Source organism: Sinohyriopsis cumingii, chromosome 6, assembly GCF_028554795.1.
Source record: "Sinohyriopsis cumingii isolate HCF-2022 chromosome 6, ASM2855479v2, whole genome shotgun sequence".
NCBI classification, from domain to species: Eukaryota; Metazoa; Mollusca; class Bivalvia; order Unionida; family Unionidae; genus Sinohyriopsis; species Sinohyriopsis cumingii.
In genome coordinates, this window is record NC_142966.1 from 153,508,469 (window position 1) to 153,526,312 (window position 17,844).

A 17,844-nucleotide genomic window follows, 5' to 3' on the forward strand; every position below is an offset into this window, starting at 1 on the left:
TGTAGAAACTGCCAGGGCACAATAACATAAATAACTGAGCAGTGGTCCTGAAGTATGTAGAATTGCTTGACCATCTATATCAGGCCTGTAATTGTACATGATTTCCCCACAAATCGGTGCATATTCCATTATGATAGTGTAACTGTTGATAGAACCTACGTAGTTTAACACTACTGTAACTGTTGACAGAACCTATTTAGTTTAACACTACTTGTGAAGTCAACTTAAATGTATGTGTTGAATGGCCATGAGCCTGGAGTTAGTCATCAAAAATATCTGGTGAACTGCAAAATGATGTCAGGGAGGGGTCTGAACATGACAGGCAGTTATAACTGTTTGAAATTAGCTAACTCTGAATTTAATTCAGGAATTTGTATATTTAATAACTCATGAGAAAATCAAAGGTAAAATCACAAAGCATTAAGGCAAGTACTTTCACATAATTTATTGAATTGAAACAGAATTTTGAATGCAATCGTGTCTTCATAGTAGATCTGAAAACATTATGACATCAAGCCTTCATATATGTGACTAAGCAGTACATTCTTAGTAATTGATAACAGATGAAGTGTTACATTTTTGTTACATTTTCTGAAATGTTGTGCAGCTCTCCCCCATTGTAGTGTGCCTCATTATAGAGCAATTCCTGATATAACAGTTCTACTATGGACCCCATGACCAAAATCATATAAAGGTATAACAATAAGGGTTGAAAGAAAACGAGTTGAAATTTGTTTTATATTTTGTTCTTTACAAAACACCATTATTTAACAAATTTTGACTGTACCCACAAGACCACAGTTCCATTTATTACACTTTTCTTAATATATCAGTTTCTCCTTAAGATATGTTTCCCAATCACATTAATGTTAGGGATATAAGCATGTTACATCACAGATCGAGCCATACTAAAAGACAAAAACTTGGCTCTCTCATATAGACAAATGGCAATCACTCGTGTCCAATATCTCCAGACCTGCCAACCCATACGATTTTGCCGTAAGTCTTCAGAAAATTACTCTTTAAATACAGACTTATGGCATAAATGCAAAAACTATGGAACAGTTATCATTGCCGAAAAATCTGGATAATTGGTTCATCCGTGTTTGATTTGGATCCATGCTTTATATTAGAATTAGTGAAATTAGTCAGGGAACTTTACAGCAGCATCCCAGATGCTTTAAACTACACCTGTTTGTTCATGTGAAGTGTCTGCATGATCAAACTGTTGATTATCATATTTTTTTTTAAAAGGTGTCCAAGCAAGCAATGCATGTTTATGATGAAAGGGAAAATAAGCCTCTTGAAAAGTGTTATTAATTAACACAAGAATAAAAAGGAATATTCAGATTCTTGTGAATAAAAGCCTGAAGGGACACAATTACGTTTATTGGACAGCATGTGCCAGTTTGAGTATGTCTTGTGGTGGGAGATATGATTGCCATCATCATGTGATATGCAAAAAAGGAATTTTCAAGAATTATGTCAAGTTGAGAGATAGCAACATGTCATTGGCTGCATAGGGTTTGGAACTAAAGTTTGTGCAGCTGTACTAGTGGTAAATAAAGTCTGTGAGTACTTTAGAAACATTTAAGTTGAATATAATGCTTATCATCGCTGCATGTTTTAAATACCGAACTTTTAATTATGTTTTCCAGCTTTACAATAGCAGTTTATGATATTTTGTTACACCTTAGTGAAAACTGGTCAATCTTATGAAAAACAAATCAACTGAGAGGGACTCATTGGGGTTAGCACATCATATCTCTCCTTGCATATGCCAAGTATTGCATTGTTAGTTGTTAAGCTTCACTGCTGTACTGGTAACACAAACATTAAACCTCAAACAATCCAAGCCATCTTAGTGTTAAAATTAGACCATCCAACTTTAAATTTGAATTTATTGTGTTGGACAAGCATTTTTCTACAGGTTGTGTACGTTACTTTTACAAATTATTTTCATGAGTTGAATGACTCTGTCACCTTGATTGACTTTTTTGATAAAACGGTCTGGCCAACTAGGATTTACAGGAATCTCAGTGACAGACCTGTCCATTCAGCGATATACTCTTACTGTGACACAGATTTAATGAGAAATCTGCCTGTCCAGCCAGACCTTTGGAGTGGACATTACCATTGATAGCTGGACTATCTGGTATACCGCCAGCATCCGGGCCAATCATATGCCAAGCAAACCAGCTGGCTGATCTAGCAGTGCTGGAACAACACATGTTCGCTGCTTTTCCTCATGGGAGAGTTAGTTCCATTGTCAAAGAAGACATAATTAAGTCAGTGATGCCACCTGGTATGGTTTAAATAGAGCTGCAAGTGGAACCAGATCAGGACTCGACACCGTGAGTGTGACGACAGAGCTCCTACAAATCAGTCATACACAGATCTGAACAGGGAATGGACTGAATTTAGCTTCAAGGCTGCAGTTGAGGAAATGTATAGGGTGTTGGCAACTTCAGAATGCACTTTCCTAATGCTAGCCAGAACGTAGTTGTTACGTCTTAAGTGTTAGATTTATCCGCATTGACAATTTTCCAACTTGTGGGGAAATCTGGCAACCCTTTCGCCCACACTTCACTAATGCTACTGTCATACAAACATGCAGGGTGAGTGCCTTTTCCATCAGCCTGAACTAACTTCAGTTCACATTGAATGGTTCGGTAGTCCTCTTGACACAACCAGGCTTCGTAGCCAAATATAGTTTACCTTCTCTCAGCAATCAAAGAGTCATCATTTGCTTGCTGTCTTCAATAGACAGGTTGAGAGAAGTGACCATGCAAGATAATGTTCAATCATTCAGGCACTGTTTGAAATGTGCAGAGACAAGTTGTGACATGTGCAAACACCTATTTCTTCCGGTGAAAGCCAGGAAATAGGATATCACCCCTCAAACCCTTGCTTCGTGGCTGAAATGGATTATATGTTTGGTGTACTTGGAGCTTTTGCAAGATCAGAGGTTAGAGAGATTTCTGTCTGCAGAGGCAAAGCTTAAATCTGTTAGGTCTGGTTGTGGCAGCCCAGGCCACCAGACCCAATTAAAATGACACAGCATATCAGCTTCTCAGGAGTAACCAGTGAAATTTTGTAGGTAAGAAGATTTCAATAATTATCTTCTTAACCATATGTAGGGGTCACAAATCAAGTGACCCTTGGCTGTATTGATTATGTAATTAGGAGAATGGGTTATTAGCATGGGGAATTCAGTCATCATTCCATGGAAGGATCCTCAGGATTCCCTCCTTGTACCTATTCTAATAACGTTAATGTGAATCTGACAATTTACCAGTTTGCCAAAAGATCATAAAATTTTGTATTAATGAAATGGCACCAAGTCTTGGTCACCAAGATGTTTGTTTTATGTCTGACATTGCACACATGTACATGTACATGGGCCCCGAGTGGCCTAAAGTCTCCGTTACGGATCACTGCCATCTCACCTCTGTCAGCGTGGGTTTGAGTCTCGGATTCAGTCAATGTGGGTATGTGAGAAAGCTTGCCAGTATCTTCTTGAGGGTCGGTGGTTCTTTCCAGGGAATTCCCGGGTTCTTCCTCCACCATTAATACTGGCCTATTGTGTGCTGAAAAATGGCGTTAAACCCTACAACAACAACAACAACAACAACATTAACAGCACATATGTATCAGACAGATATCTTTGTGACCAAAACTAGATGTCCCGTAACTGAGACTATCAACAAATTGGTGCATACTCCTGTCAATTGTTCAGTGATGTCTGTTGATTGGTCATCTTGACCAGTGCAGAATTCCAGTTCCAAGATTGTAACATAGGTGATGATCAGACAAATCATCTGAGATTGATAGAGAACCATGCCTTGGGTGCAACCATTAAACAACCAATGTCACTCACGAACATACTAATCACAAAATATTAACCAGATAGCATAAACAGCCAAAATGAAGACAACATAAAACAATTTTTAACAAACAATTTTGCAACAAGTATCAAATAGTGTTTGAAATGATGCAAGTTATTCAGTTGTACTGATACAAATAAGAAATAAATTTCATCTGAAACTTTTTTCGGAAAATTCAGGGTTTGCTTTGTGTTTTTACCTGTTACTTTTAAACTCAGTTGTTATCTCTATGATGGATGAATAAATGGATTAAGAAATGAATAATAATTAATCAGCAATCAGTTAGGAATAAAAATATTCTCTACCGAATTGAAACCTTTCATTCTTGTGGCACAACTCTGTGTCTTACTGTCAGTGGTGGTAATGATTCTAAAAAGTCATTACCTTATTCACTTTCTAAACTTCAGTTTGAAAATGAAGAAAAGTAAACATAGATGCAAATAAATATTGATTTAAATGTATATGGCAAATAAATTTATTAATGTGATTGAAATACTTTTAATTTGCAAATAAAAAATGTGCGGCATATGTAAAATGCATTTGCACAGATTTGTAGGTCTATTTTATGCTGATAGAGCTGGATCTGCACTATTCACAGTTGAGTGGTTTTTTTTATACATCAGTAAACACAAGAAACCATTTAGTTTGAATGTTGTAGTTTTTAATGGCTCTTCAGCACATTAACAGCCATTGGTGACAGTCAGAAGTAAGGTTTGAAAATTTACAAAATAAAGAATTGCACAAATACTTTTGGAAAATAAAGTCATCTGAGTATATGTAAACATGAAGTACTACAAAAAAACATGTTATAAAATGTATATAAAATAAATAGGTAAACAATATAAATTGCTTTAAATGACAATTTAAACAATATGATTGTGTCATAATATGCTTAGAATAAATGTTTATTTTACTTTCAGGCACTAGAATCAGAAATTGTTTCATGCCAGCTACACCATTGGATAGACTTAATATTTGGATACAAACAAAGAGGTAAAAACAGTTTTTACAGGGGTTCTGTGGTACACATTGTCTCATCTTTATCACAGTTATGACTTTGCACAAAAATGTTAACGTTGAGTTGATGCAACCACCACAGATGGACATCATGCATGCATCATCCTGTATTTTTTCTGCCCAAAATGAGACAGAAACATATTAGATGACATCATCCCAGGTAAAAGTCTGACAGAAAGACTTCATATGTATGTGAGAAGAAGAGAGGGAGAGATAGCGGATGCTGCTGGAATATTCTGCATCAGATAATATAGTTAGACATGCATCTGTTAAAAACCAGAGTGTTGATTTGCAGTCTTGCCAGCTTGCATTAAATATGTAACATAATGATAAGGAAATGTTTTATCATATTTGTACTCTTTAGCACTGAATCTTTGTCATGTATTCTTTAACAACTGAGGAGCTGCAGTGGCTGCTGGACACGTGTCTAAAAGGATGTAGTTCAGACCCAACCATTGGATCAGCTTAGGTCTGCTACCATGGTGTCCCAGGGCAGAGAACTTTATTCAGATGGCTTCAGTACTAAATAACTTTTGTTGCTATGCCATACAATACCAAACCCAGCAAAAACCAGATCTGGTCATTACAGTGATCTGTTTATGCATCTGACATTGTAGCTTCATGGATGAAGCACAAGTGGATAGTCTAGTCTCTGTTTAGTTGATTCTGTCTCTGTCACTTTCCATCTGTTTTGCAAAGCAGGTCTAACAACACATTGATATCTTGTCAGGATAAATCATGTTGAAGTCACATAAATCAAACAAAAATTTGTGGCAGTAAAGTCCACAATGGACTTTTAGGAGCAGTGATGTCATTATTACATTTTGATGCTTTGTAAATCCATAAGAAATTTTTAAATTTGGCAATATGCACCTGAGAAATATTACAACAAAGAGAGAGAGCAAGTCTTTTCTTCTGGCAATAGAATGGGGATAACAGAGTGATATCTTTGAGGCCTTGAGGTGTCTAAATAGCAGTTTGTCACTAAATATGTTTGTTATTTTTATTGCTACTAGTGTTAGTAAAACTTGATCAGCTAGAGTAAAGGGATTATTAAAGTTCTTTAATTTTGTATACAAAACTGTCACACCTAATTCAGAGTTCAATCAAATTGGTATTAATTCACAGATGTTACATGCAACATATTTCAGGTCCAGAGGCAGTTCGAGCAACCAATGTGTTTTACTACTTGACATATGAAGGAAGTGTTAATCTTGAAAGTATGATGGATCCTGTCATGAAAGAGGTATGCTTGTCACTATCTAACACAGACACAGACACACACACAGACACACACACACACGGCATCGACTGAGATCATATATCACATACAGTGCCAGCTGATTAGGGGGAATTACAACAAAACAGAGAGACCACAATGTCTCATTGCATCATTTGATTGCATCTCTTAACATGTTAACCCCTAGCAACTAGTTAACGTGGCAGGAGGTAGTAGCCTACTGCCAAGCTCTGTAGTCATGGTCATGCATCATACACTAAACTTGGTGGTATTATAGAAAGGTAGACAGATGTAGCTCTACAATGATATAAAATAATCTGGAATATCTAGTTTCATTACAAAATACAGATTTAAAAAACCTCATTTTTGGACCCGATTTTTTTCTACCCAAAGTTTGCCCCTGGTCGGAATACGATTTTGTGTCCGGATTTTAGACTTTTTTGTCTCAGATCTAAGGCAGACCGGTATGAACTGCAAACAGACAGATGAACCTTTGCAAAAAGTAGGATAAGATGGGCATTTGGAATAAAGAGTGGTCTTGATACAAAAATAATGGCTCCATTTAGCCAAAAAAAAAACCAAAAAAAAAGAACTCCAACTTTTACCCTTCTGCTCATGCGCGAGCCAAATAGCCAACGAAAAATGATGTTTCTAACACAACTAGGCAGTATGTTATTGAAAGATCACCTGGGATTTGGTGTTTTCGGATCCGTTCAGAAATAGCATTGAGAATGTGTTTCCTACTCATTTTTCAGGCAAAAATGACAAAAACCTCCAGGGATTGACGTGTTAATGTAAGCTGTTCACTTTGATATTCGTTATATACAGGTAAACAGGTTATTGCTGCGGAATTTGCAACTGTATCCTCTTGTTGATATAAAGTTCATCTAAGCATATTGTGGGGACATGCGAAGGTAAATATGAAACTGGCACATAATTTGAGCTGTTTCCTCTTGTAGACAGTAAGTTGACAAAGAAAGTTTATGTCAAGGTTTTGGTTTAAGTTATTTTGTTTGCTTATATTTCTTTGATGGGTTATGTTCATTGTTAGAAGAAATCATAATGAAGTTAAGACAATTTATTATGCAACACACTTGTCATTCTGCAACATGCTTGCCAAGATTTTTGACCTTGGGATGAAGGTCACCTATTCTGCAGCAATGTTTAATGTTTATGTGACATGCAGGGCCTGGCTTTATCCTTTTTTTCTTTCTTCAGGCTGTAGAAAATCAGATAAAAAGTTTTGGCCAGACTCCAACACAGCTTCTAACTGAACCCCATCCACCCAGGAGTTCTATTATGCACTTGGTAAGTATTAGTAAAAATAATGTAAAATTTTGTTTCTTCTAAATTTTTTTGAATTTAAGCTTTATTTTTTTATTAACATTACATCATTTAACTCAGGTGTGTAAAGATTGACCTGTAGCACTTGTTTCAGATTTGTTGGGAAGAGTTAGTTCCCTTGCACTGGCAGTTTCTTTACATACATAATTTAATTTAATAATGTCAATCTTCACTGCTACATTTCATCCAGAGAGACTTTCATGCCTCACCAAAAGTGTACTATGAACACATGTTGTTACCCTTGTCCATCTATATGTACACACATCCATTCATCGGGTTAGCTTAACACTTCAGTCAGTTTCTCTGGCACTTGGATGAGAGCATTAGTGTTCCATGAACACGTTTCAAGTTGTTATGCCCCCACCTCTGTACAAGTGTAGATATATAGTAATCTTCATGTCTGATGTGTTCATTTGTCTGTCCCTCACTCCATCCATCCTTCTAGCATTCTTTTGTACTAATTTTACTGCAGTTATTAATTGATTGGAATGAAATGATCACTTGAATATGTGCATATTGACAAATCGCTTTGCTCCTGTAATTTTTGTTTGAGTTACTGTCATTTTTTGTCTTGTTGTGGTGTATAACACAATCTTGTTAAAACAGCTAGTCCTGCCAGTTTTGGATGGATTGCCATGAAACCAAGAGTACATTATCTTAGTAGCAAACCAGGTCACCCAGTTTCTGATGGATTGACATGAAATTTGCTAATTATTATGGTCATCAACTGAAGAAGCACATATTGTCAAATCATGTTACTACCACCGTTGTTGTTAGAGTTATTGCCCTTTTTTATAGTTTAATGCAGTGTGTGATATGATCCCTATAGCACAACTAATAATGCTATTTTTCTTGCAGTTTTTTAATATATAAATTACTCTGAAGCACAATGCGTATTCTAATTACCATCTAAAGATGTACATATTGACAATTCTTTGTGCTTCCCTGATTTTTGCAGGAGTTGCCCATTTTGATTTACACTAGAAAGCAGTGTATGATAGAATTTTGTGAATGCAGCTACTATGCGGGTTTTATTGGATTATTGTGAAGATTATATTTATATATATATATATATATATATATATATATATATATATATATATATATTCTGGTCTTCTTCAAAAGATATGCATACTAACAGATCATTCTAGTTACACTATTTTTTGTAGAGTTGCACACTATTAAACTGGATTTATCTCCATCGTGGGTTAGTTTTAGAATGTAGGAGGAGTGTGGACATATTTACATGCACAGATTGCTTGCAGTACCTCTGATTATCTTGCCTTTCATTTTTTTTTTAATTTTTGAAAATTGCATCCAATGAAATAGTTCTTTAGCTCACCAAAAAATTTTGTTTGGCAATAAATTGACAGTAAATTTCATTTAAAATTATTAATTTTAACTTTTTTTCTAAATTACATTTTTATCTGCCCAAATACAAATATTATTAAATGTGTATACACATGGCTTGAATGGCACCAGGTGGCTAAGTGGTCTAAAGCTCATGCCTTTACCAATCACTGCCGTTTCACTTCCACCTGCTTAGGTCGGAGTCTCAGGCTCAGCGAATGTGGGTATGTTAGAAAGCTTGCCAGTAGCTTCCCATGGGTTGGTAGTTCCTACAGGGATTTTCCTGGTTCTTACTACACCAGTTATACTGGCTGCCATGTGTAGTCTATTGAGTGCTAAACAATGGCATTAAACCCACAATAACAATAATACTATTGCTTGAAATGCCATACATAGAAGGTGTGTTCATTTGCTAAATTAATACAGTTGAATGGTATTAAGAGAAAATCTCTCTTGCAGCAAGTTAAATAATCTACTTACAAAAGAAAGAAAAATTACAGGGATTATCTGCCCAAATAATAAAGGGCATTAACACATGGGCAAGTGAATTGAAGGACTAAAGTGTCAATTCATTTGATCAATTTTCAAATTTTCATGTCAGAAAAGTGAACTTCTGTTAGAAAAACATAAACATTAACAATTTTTTATAGCTTTGGTATCTCTTCAAGTTGCATATTAAAGTAAACGTTTCTGACAGTTTCTTTAGACAAATTACGTCTGCTTTATGGCAAGTGAATTTTGCTACCCACTAACTCAAATGGATCAGTACTTTTAAAAGTTTTCCCACATCTCTGATACAGGTATAGTGGGAATTTCATGACTAATATATGTAAATGTCTTGTACCCACCCCTTCATTTAAATGTCATAATACCTGACTTGCTGTCAAAATTCTATTCATAAACTTTTATTAAGTTTCAGGTAAAAAAATAATTTACCATCTCAAATGCTACTAAATTAAACAGTTTCATTCCTCATATTAAGATATTTTGACATTATATTGCATCTGATACTTTTAACAATATTAAGATTTTATGTTATCCTGCTTCTGATACTTCTAATGATATTGAGATTTTACATTATCCCACTTCGGATACTTGTAATACTGACATTTTGTATTAATGATACTTCTAATAATATTGATATTCTGCATTATCCTGCTTCTAATACTTATAATAAAATATTGTCAAGCTTTTATATTATCCTAATTTTGAAATTTCTACAATATTTAGATTTTTGTGTCATGGATAGAAGGGATAACATACTAATCAACAGTTTTAAAATTGTACACATGGAAATCTTTTTTTTTGTTTTTAAAATAGAGTTGAGGAATTACCTCAGTACAAAGATTTTGTCAATATTTCCAAAGAGATTTAAACAAGGCTTTATTATGAGAATTTAAGATATTTTGACTCTACTTTCTTCCTGTAATGACAAGAAAAAAATGAGTGAATAATGAATTCTCTTAAACCAATCAATAAGAAATTTTAAACGATTAAATTTGAGGAAGAAAAATGTAGATGTTTAGTGAAACTGGCCCAGAATGTTATGGGCATACATGTTAACATGAAAAAAAAAAGGTAATTGCAAAAAGAAGGTGTGTTGACCACAACTATTGTTTCAGTGCAGTATTAGTTTTCAGAGGAAAGGCAGCTTTAAAAAAAAAGACAATCCTAAGTAGTCTCACTTTTAACATGCCCTGTTTATCGTACTTACATAAATGAGATTGACTAGTAGCGGCCTGTTTACAAGCATGTGTGTATTTTGAAGCAGTTTCAAATGGTTACTCAAAATCAGTCTCGCTTGGATATCACTGAGCACTGTAAGCACCTGTATTTTAAAATGTTCTGATTGAAAATGAAGGTATTGTTTAGACATTTTGTTTCATTCTCTGCATGAACAGTGTTTTATTTAGAAATTCTAAATATGGAAGTGTCTGTGACCCTGCCACAAAAGAATGAGTCACATGCCCCAATGGAGACATATTTCTAAAAGCAATTTCATATAATATCAATGCAGACACTGAAAGGAAAGTTTTTATTATAAGGCTATAGTTATGGGTTTTCATTTCCACTCATAAAAAATTCACTTTTACTTTGCTGAGGTTTTCCTTTGGATTGTTTAACTTTATACTTGTAACACAAATAGCTGCAGATAATCCAGGCATGAGAACCAGTTACTGTGAACATTTCTTTTTATACTGAATTGACAAGACAGATAACCCAAGCATGAGAACCAGTCACATTGAAACAATTATTGTATTCTGAATTGAAAGGACAGATAGTCCAAGTGTGAGAACCAGTCACTGAAACATTTCTTTATATTCTGAATTGACAAGACAGAAAATAAATCAGTCATCATATTAATTTTCACTCTCGTGAGATGCGATAAATTTGAGTTTTTTTAAAATGATAAAAATCTTGCTTAGTAACACTGTTGAGTTAGGTTTTGTGTCTTAGACATTCATTTTATCTTCAGTACTGATAAAATTCCATCACTTATGAAATTAAATAAATTAGACAGTTTGCATCTCAGGGGCTGAAAATTTGCTTGCCAAATTGAAAGAGCAGGTGGAAACTTCTGGCAATAGAGTGACTGTCCAGTCAAGTGCCAGATCATGCGAGAGCTGATTCAGAGTTGACCATTGTTTGTCACTAATGAAAGCATGTTCTTTCACAACTGTTGCTGACTTTGTTAATTGAAAGTCCATATTTCTGGTAGTTTGTTTTGATTAAGCTCATACAAGTGCTTTGCTCTCCCTTTTTAATAGTGATGAATGCTTAACAGAGGGAGAGCAGAATGTGTATTGCTTGCAACTACGTGTGTTAGAAGGGTCACATAATAAGTTCCAGAAAACAACCTTTCACACAGTTGAAATTAGTTTGTTAACATTGTCTGCTTTTATATTTATATAATAGCTTGTTGGGTAAAACCTTTTAGCTCTCTTCTGACTGGGCAATTGGATTTTTTTTGTTTAGAGATTTTTTCAATTCCTTCATCTTTTGTATTTGGGTATGATGTTTACATATAAAGATTTTTTTTTAGTCAGAAGTGGCATACAGTTACAGTCTGATACCTTGAATTTGCTCCAAAGTTGTTTTAATGTTTCATCTCATTCAGTACAGAACCATTCTACCTTGTAGCAGTGAAATTATTGAAACTATGCATTTATTTCATAAGCTGCTATTAACTACAGGAAATGCTTCTAATTCTCATTTCAATCACTCCATAAGCTGATCTAATAGTGGATGTCAAGGTGTCGTGAATATGTGGCAATCATATGATGTTCCATGGAGTTCTCCCACACTCTAGATAAAACACTGGTGATAGACAAGATCCCTTCCCCAAAGAAAATCAAAATTTTCTCTGACTAGGGAAAACTGCCATTTGTATAAACATTTCCTAATGTTTGTAAGGAAAAAAGAATGAAAGAATTATTTAAAAATGTTGAACTACTGTCATCTTTCATTTTCTTGAGTCTTGTGTGAATGTTATAATAGTGTAGATTATAAAAGCAATACCAGTAGCTTATCTCTATTCCTATATTACAGTTGACAGAGAACTATAAAGAAAATTGCAGCATATTGAAAAAGGTTACAGATTTCATAGTCAGAAAATGGCTTTTAATATTTGTTTCAGCTAGTAAATGTTTCTCAGGACTGTTCAATTCAAACCTACATGGTGCACCAGAGAAGGCAGTTTTTCAAAATATATGTCATGGTACTCTGATTACTTAAAGAATTGATATAAAAATATAACAATTTTGAATTGCATCTATGGGTGACTACTTATGTTGAAATTAACTTCTCTTGGTCCCATTTATGTTTTACTGGAACAGCCTTCATATGGAATATGGGCTTTATCATCTATGTTTAACACTGGTTGTGGATTCCTATACCTAACTTCATCGCCTTCTTATCCCATGGACAGGATTACCATATACCTATTATACCACCTAAAATTAAATAATTGAGTAGTTATTGGAAAATGTATTTTCAAGACAATACTGTCAGTTTATATTTTTTCCCCTTGTAATGAAAAAAGTGAGACAGATCATTTTGGTGTCAAATTTGTCAGCATTAAAGCAGGTTCAGTTCTGGAATCTAAAGTGTTAATTTTTGTATTGCCTTCTTCAGCAAAGGTGAGATATAGGGGTCACTTACTTGGATGGCACTGACATCATCACTAGTTAATGTTTTGGATCAGGTTTTTCTGTATGGCATACATTTCATATCCTTTGTGGAATTGCTCATACTTGTCCATATAAACAGTAAGTCTTTGTCTTTCATCTCCATACACCCCAGCCTTCCCTGTACCCTTTCAGACAAGGTCATTTGAAATTGTTAAACTTTTAGCTGACTGGTTGTAAGGCCAAGTGAGCCTATGATAAAGCCCTGCTTCATTTGCATGTTGTCCATTGTTCATTGTGTGTCTGTTAATTTACAGTCTATTGTTACCACTCTGGAGTCCACATTTCTGATCTGATTTCAATTAAACTTAGAAAATGGGTTTATATCATTAGGATTTAGGATTTCTGATGAGTTCAATAATGAACGAAATCCATTGATACGTTTGAGGTGATATTGTTTATGATTGGCTGAGCTTGTTATCACACATGAGGTGGTATTTCTGACCTGATTTTGAACAAATTTGGAATATGTACTTGTATCATTAAGAACTTGGATGGGTTCAGTAATGAGTGATTCCCATGCATACTAATGAGGTGATCTTGCATCAGATTGGCTGACTTTATTACCATTCTGGAATCCATAATGCTGATCAGTTTTATGACAGTTGGAATAAGGGTTTATATAACCAAGTATATAACCAAGTTCTTGGATGAAATCAAAAGATGAACGGGATCCACACATTAGTGAAGTTACTTTTATCTGATTCACTGAGCTTGTTGCCACCATTGATGCCATATTTTATGTCCAACTTCAGATATAGGTTATATTAATGAGATACCTTGCATCTGGTTGGATAAGCTTGTTACATCCCTAGATCTATAGACTTTCTCATCCAGTGTCAAATGTTTATAAAACTTAGTAATTGGGTTTATGTCATCAAAATCTTGGACAAATTTATTAAGAGCCAATATCAGCATATTATGCCATTATCTTTTGTGTGGTGTATAACTTCCGAATAACTGAATATATTTTAAAAAAACCTTTATCCAGTTATATAATCATTTATAAATGGTGTGACACATACAGTAACCACTCTGTGCCTTAAGGTGAAGGTCACAATAAAGGAGAATGTAACTCCAACTTGTATTGTCATTTGGAGAACAACTTCTGGTCCACTTCAGATATTAATTATGAAATAATAACCAGTCATATATCTTGATGAAAATGACCTCTGTCCATGTAAGGTATAACTTTTGAAGCAATGAAGGTATTTTAATGACACTTTAGCCTGTGATGTAACCTTGACTGCCTCTCAAATTTCACAATCAAATGTGTTGCTCCACAGACAAAATCACGAATAAGAGGTATAATGTAATCAGAGGCCTGTTTCTTTATTCAGTCTGTAACCTTTTGACACCTACCGATATTTTTATGAAATTTTACCAGTGTCCACAACCTATAATATGGTAGTCAAGTCCTTAGCTCAGAGATCAAGGTCATCAGTAGGGACAAGGTCATGAGATGGACAGATCATTTGCCATTTGTAGTACTCCTGTTTGTTACATTTTTTAGCATGGTAGAATGATCAATGTCATATGTGGACGGAACAATCAGCAAGCATGACTTTTTTAAACTCCATGAATTCTCAGCCCCCCCCCCCCCCCCCCCCACCTTCTGCCCAAAGCAGTGCAAAGGTCATTTAACTAGGTTTTTGGTTCAGGTTTTTCTGTATTGTCATGAGTTTCCAACCTTCAATGGGATATCCATTATGCATTGACTTCAGGAAGCTCATCCATTTCATACACATGTACCCTATTCATCCTATCATCTTCATGGCAAAGTCAATATAATTTGAAAATCTAGATTTTATACATGCATCAAAAGGTGAAGCATATTACATCTTTCCATCTGTGATTTGCATTTTGTTAGTGCACAATAACATAACACTATCTACCATTACCAGTCTTTGTATGTAATTTGCATTTCAGGTAATGATGAAGCCTAGCAATTTCAGGGTCATAAGGTCAAGGTTACTGACTAAATGTGGTAAATGGTTTCTGCTCAGTAACTTAAGTTCTGCTTTACAGATGTGGACTACACCTTGTGGATGGTTTATACATGGAGTAAGGTAGAACTTTGTTGGTTTCTTTGTCAAAAGGTGAAGACTACTTGCTGAAATGTGAAAATAGTTTCAGCATGAAAATTTCAGTTATCAACCCAGCTTCTTTACCAAAGTTTGTGGAGGGCTTGCACTTAAGGAAGAGATCTATTGATCTATTGATTTTTGGGGCATACGGTCAAAGGTTGAGATTATTGTGACTTGGAGAAAAATGGGATCTGCATAGTAACTTTTATTCTTGAGAAAGTTCCTTGACCAAATGTTGTGGATGACTTGACTGGGGATAATATAGACACCTTAAGATTTTGGGGTCCAGAGGTCAAGGTTATGGTAAGTTTACTCAGAAACAAATGGCTTCTGCACAAAAACGTTTAAGACTGCATACCATGGGCAAAGGTCAGGGTCATTTATACATATTGGTCAGTAATCTCCTGGGTAAACCATGCCCAGCTAATGCCCATATAGAGAACTATTAAACATGTAGTGGGTGTGTACAATACTGTTTGTGGTGTTAATTTTTGTTGTTGTTATTGTCTAAAGTCTTAAACCTTATGAGTGTAAGGTTTCATACTTTTGCTGTAGAATAAAGCAGATCCATTCACTCTTACCCTTGCTGTGGCTATCTGATGTGATCAGGGTCATTTGAAAATATCGGTTATGGTTTTTTAATTTTTCAGTAGGGTCATAAGTCCAGAACCAAGAAAGGGATAGCTATCATACCTGTGATTACAGAATCACAAAGCACTGCTCTTTCATATTAATTACTCCATCTTACTCTGACCTTTCAGCAGAGCCAAGGTCCATTGAAATTGAAAGCATACATTTGTCATTGTCAAGCAGGGCAGCAGGTGGGACATGTAATCCTTTGGAATTTCTGTTTTTAGAACTCTAGTGTGGTTATGAACTTTAATGACATGTTGCAAAAAACTTTCATAGTTATTCCCAACATTTTTGATCTTTAATAACTTTGTTTAAAGTGAGATTAAAATCACACAAATAAGTTATTGTTTCAGTCTTTATGTTTCTTTATATATATAGCAAACTTTTAAAATATTTTGAGACTAAGTATAGATATTTTGTATTTGTAGTTTTTGTCTCAAGTTAGATTTTTTTGAGGATTCAGCTTTATAGGCCATGCTGTTTGTTATTTGGAAGTTTGGAAATTTGCTTGCACAAAGACACTAAAGTTCTAATACTGATTTGTGTGCTTTTTAAGCAAGTAGTACATATGCATTAAGAGTCAAAGAAAATAACTTTCCTCAGTTTTGAAGAAAAGAACTATAACTTTTGGTTGAAGATGGATATCATTGTTGTTGGCATCACATGATGGCTGTGTGCACTGTAGTGGATAAATTGCTATGTAGTAAATTAGACAATACCCTCCCTCCCATCCCATCCCAAATTTCCCTGGGAAGCCAGTGGCTTTTAACTTTGTATTTTTCACTATATGCTATTTGTTTTAAGATCCTTCCAACCTTTCTCACACTTATAATTGAATGCATTTTGTCATGTTTGACTATTGTGTACTGTACATGTGGTAGGAGAAATTATCTGGACAGTCTTTAAAATATTCAGTATATCTTTTAAGTCTTCATTTTAAGCTTTCTTCAGGAACAAGTATTTTTAAAATGTTATCAGGTTACATTATTGAAAAGTCAATAGTTTTTATCTCTCAGACAACAGTTGTCCAATCTTTTTCCCTTACATTATTTTCTTCATTATTTCTTGCTGATCTTGTATTAGTAAATTTGTGATGTTTCCAAGATCAGACTGGTCACAGAGAGGAACAACATGTACATATTTATTTTAAATGTAATCCAAATGATAATACTCATCCATAAAGTTGTCTCCAGTTTGACAAATACAAGTCTTCTTGACAGAACCCAAAGTCATTAGCAGTTTTCATGTCACTTTTTCATTATTTACTCTGCTGAAGTAACTGTTTGTATTTTTATCTGTCCTGTTTTTTCAAACATGGAAGAAGAATAAAATATGCTCGTCATAATGAGCGTCTAAGTACTGTGCCAGACAGGCATCTGACATGCTTCAGTTTTATGTAAAAATGACTTTTCACCCTTTTTGCTGCCACTGTTTATCATTTCATGAATATTTCTTGTAATGCGATATTTTACTGATGTTTTTTATTTTTTATTTCTGACTGTCCACATGAATAGAATTTGTAGTTAGATGTATTATTTTTCAAAATCTTGTTACACAGATAACTTTTCTCGTCTCAGCAATCCACTTACCAGTTATAGGTGAAAATTAGTCATTGGCAGAATTTTCTATTACATATCACTTTTCGTGTGAACTTTCATTGAGACCAAAAGATTATTGTTCTTTGTCAGTCATGTAATGGTGGTGGATGTTGTGTTTGAAATTTCGATATAAAGCTCTCTTAAATGAAACTGACAAAAGATACTGTGCAAGATAACAGTTGAATGTTGCAATATTCATATAAATGTACATGGATGAGGTTAATCTGCTGGTGGTAAATAATAAGCATGCCACTTGTATATTGCTTTGTGTAAAAGTCTTGTATATCTGTACACATATTTGTATTATTCACACACAGCTTGTTGCAGAGGCATCTTGATGTGGTCCTTTCCATCTGTCCATCTGCTCTTCTCTACATGATCCATCCAGAGATGTTTCTTATAAGGATTGCACAATAACTACTCAGCATAGACAGATTAAATAAATGACCTGAATAGAATTTCAAACCATTGCAGCAACTTTTACATTTTAATTTTTTTAAA

At 34.6% G+C, this 17,844-nt stretch overlaps 1 protein-coding gene across 4 annotated transcripts in view; it reads left to right on the forward strand.

The window, feature by feature from the left end:
- The window catches only part of LOC149798288 (neurobeachin-like), a 561,888-nt gene that overhangs the window by 504,253 nt on the left and 39,791 nt on the right, over positions 1-17,844 (forward strand). For 3 of the 4 annotated variants that reach the window (XM_089963438.1, XM_089963435.1, XM_089963436.1), the window contains 4 exons: positions 4,808-4,880; positions 6,056-6,150; positions 7,363-7,452; positions 12,388-12,429. In XM_089963438.1, coding sequence (XP_089819564.1) covers positions 4,808-4,880; positions 6,056-6,150; positions 7,363-7,452; positions 12,388-12,429 — 300 coding nt within the window. The remainder of the gene's footprint in view (positions 1-4,807; positions 4,881-6,055; positions 6,151-7,362; positions 7,453-12,387; positions 12,430-17,844) is intronic. The other variant, XM_089963437.1, reaches the window with a different exon arrangement.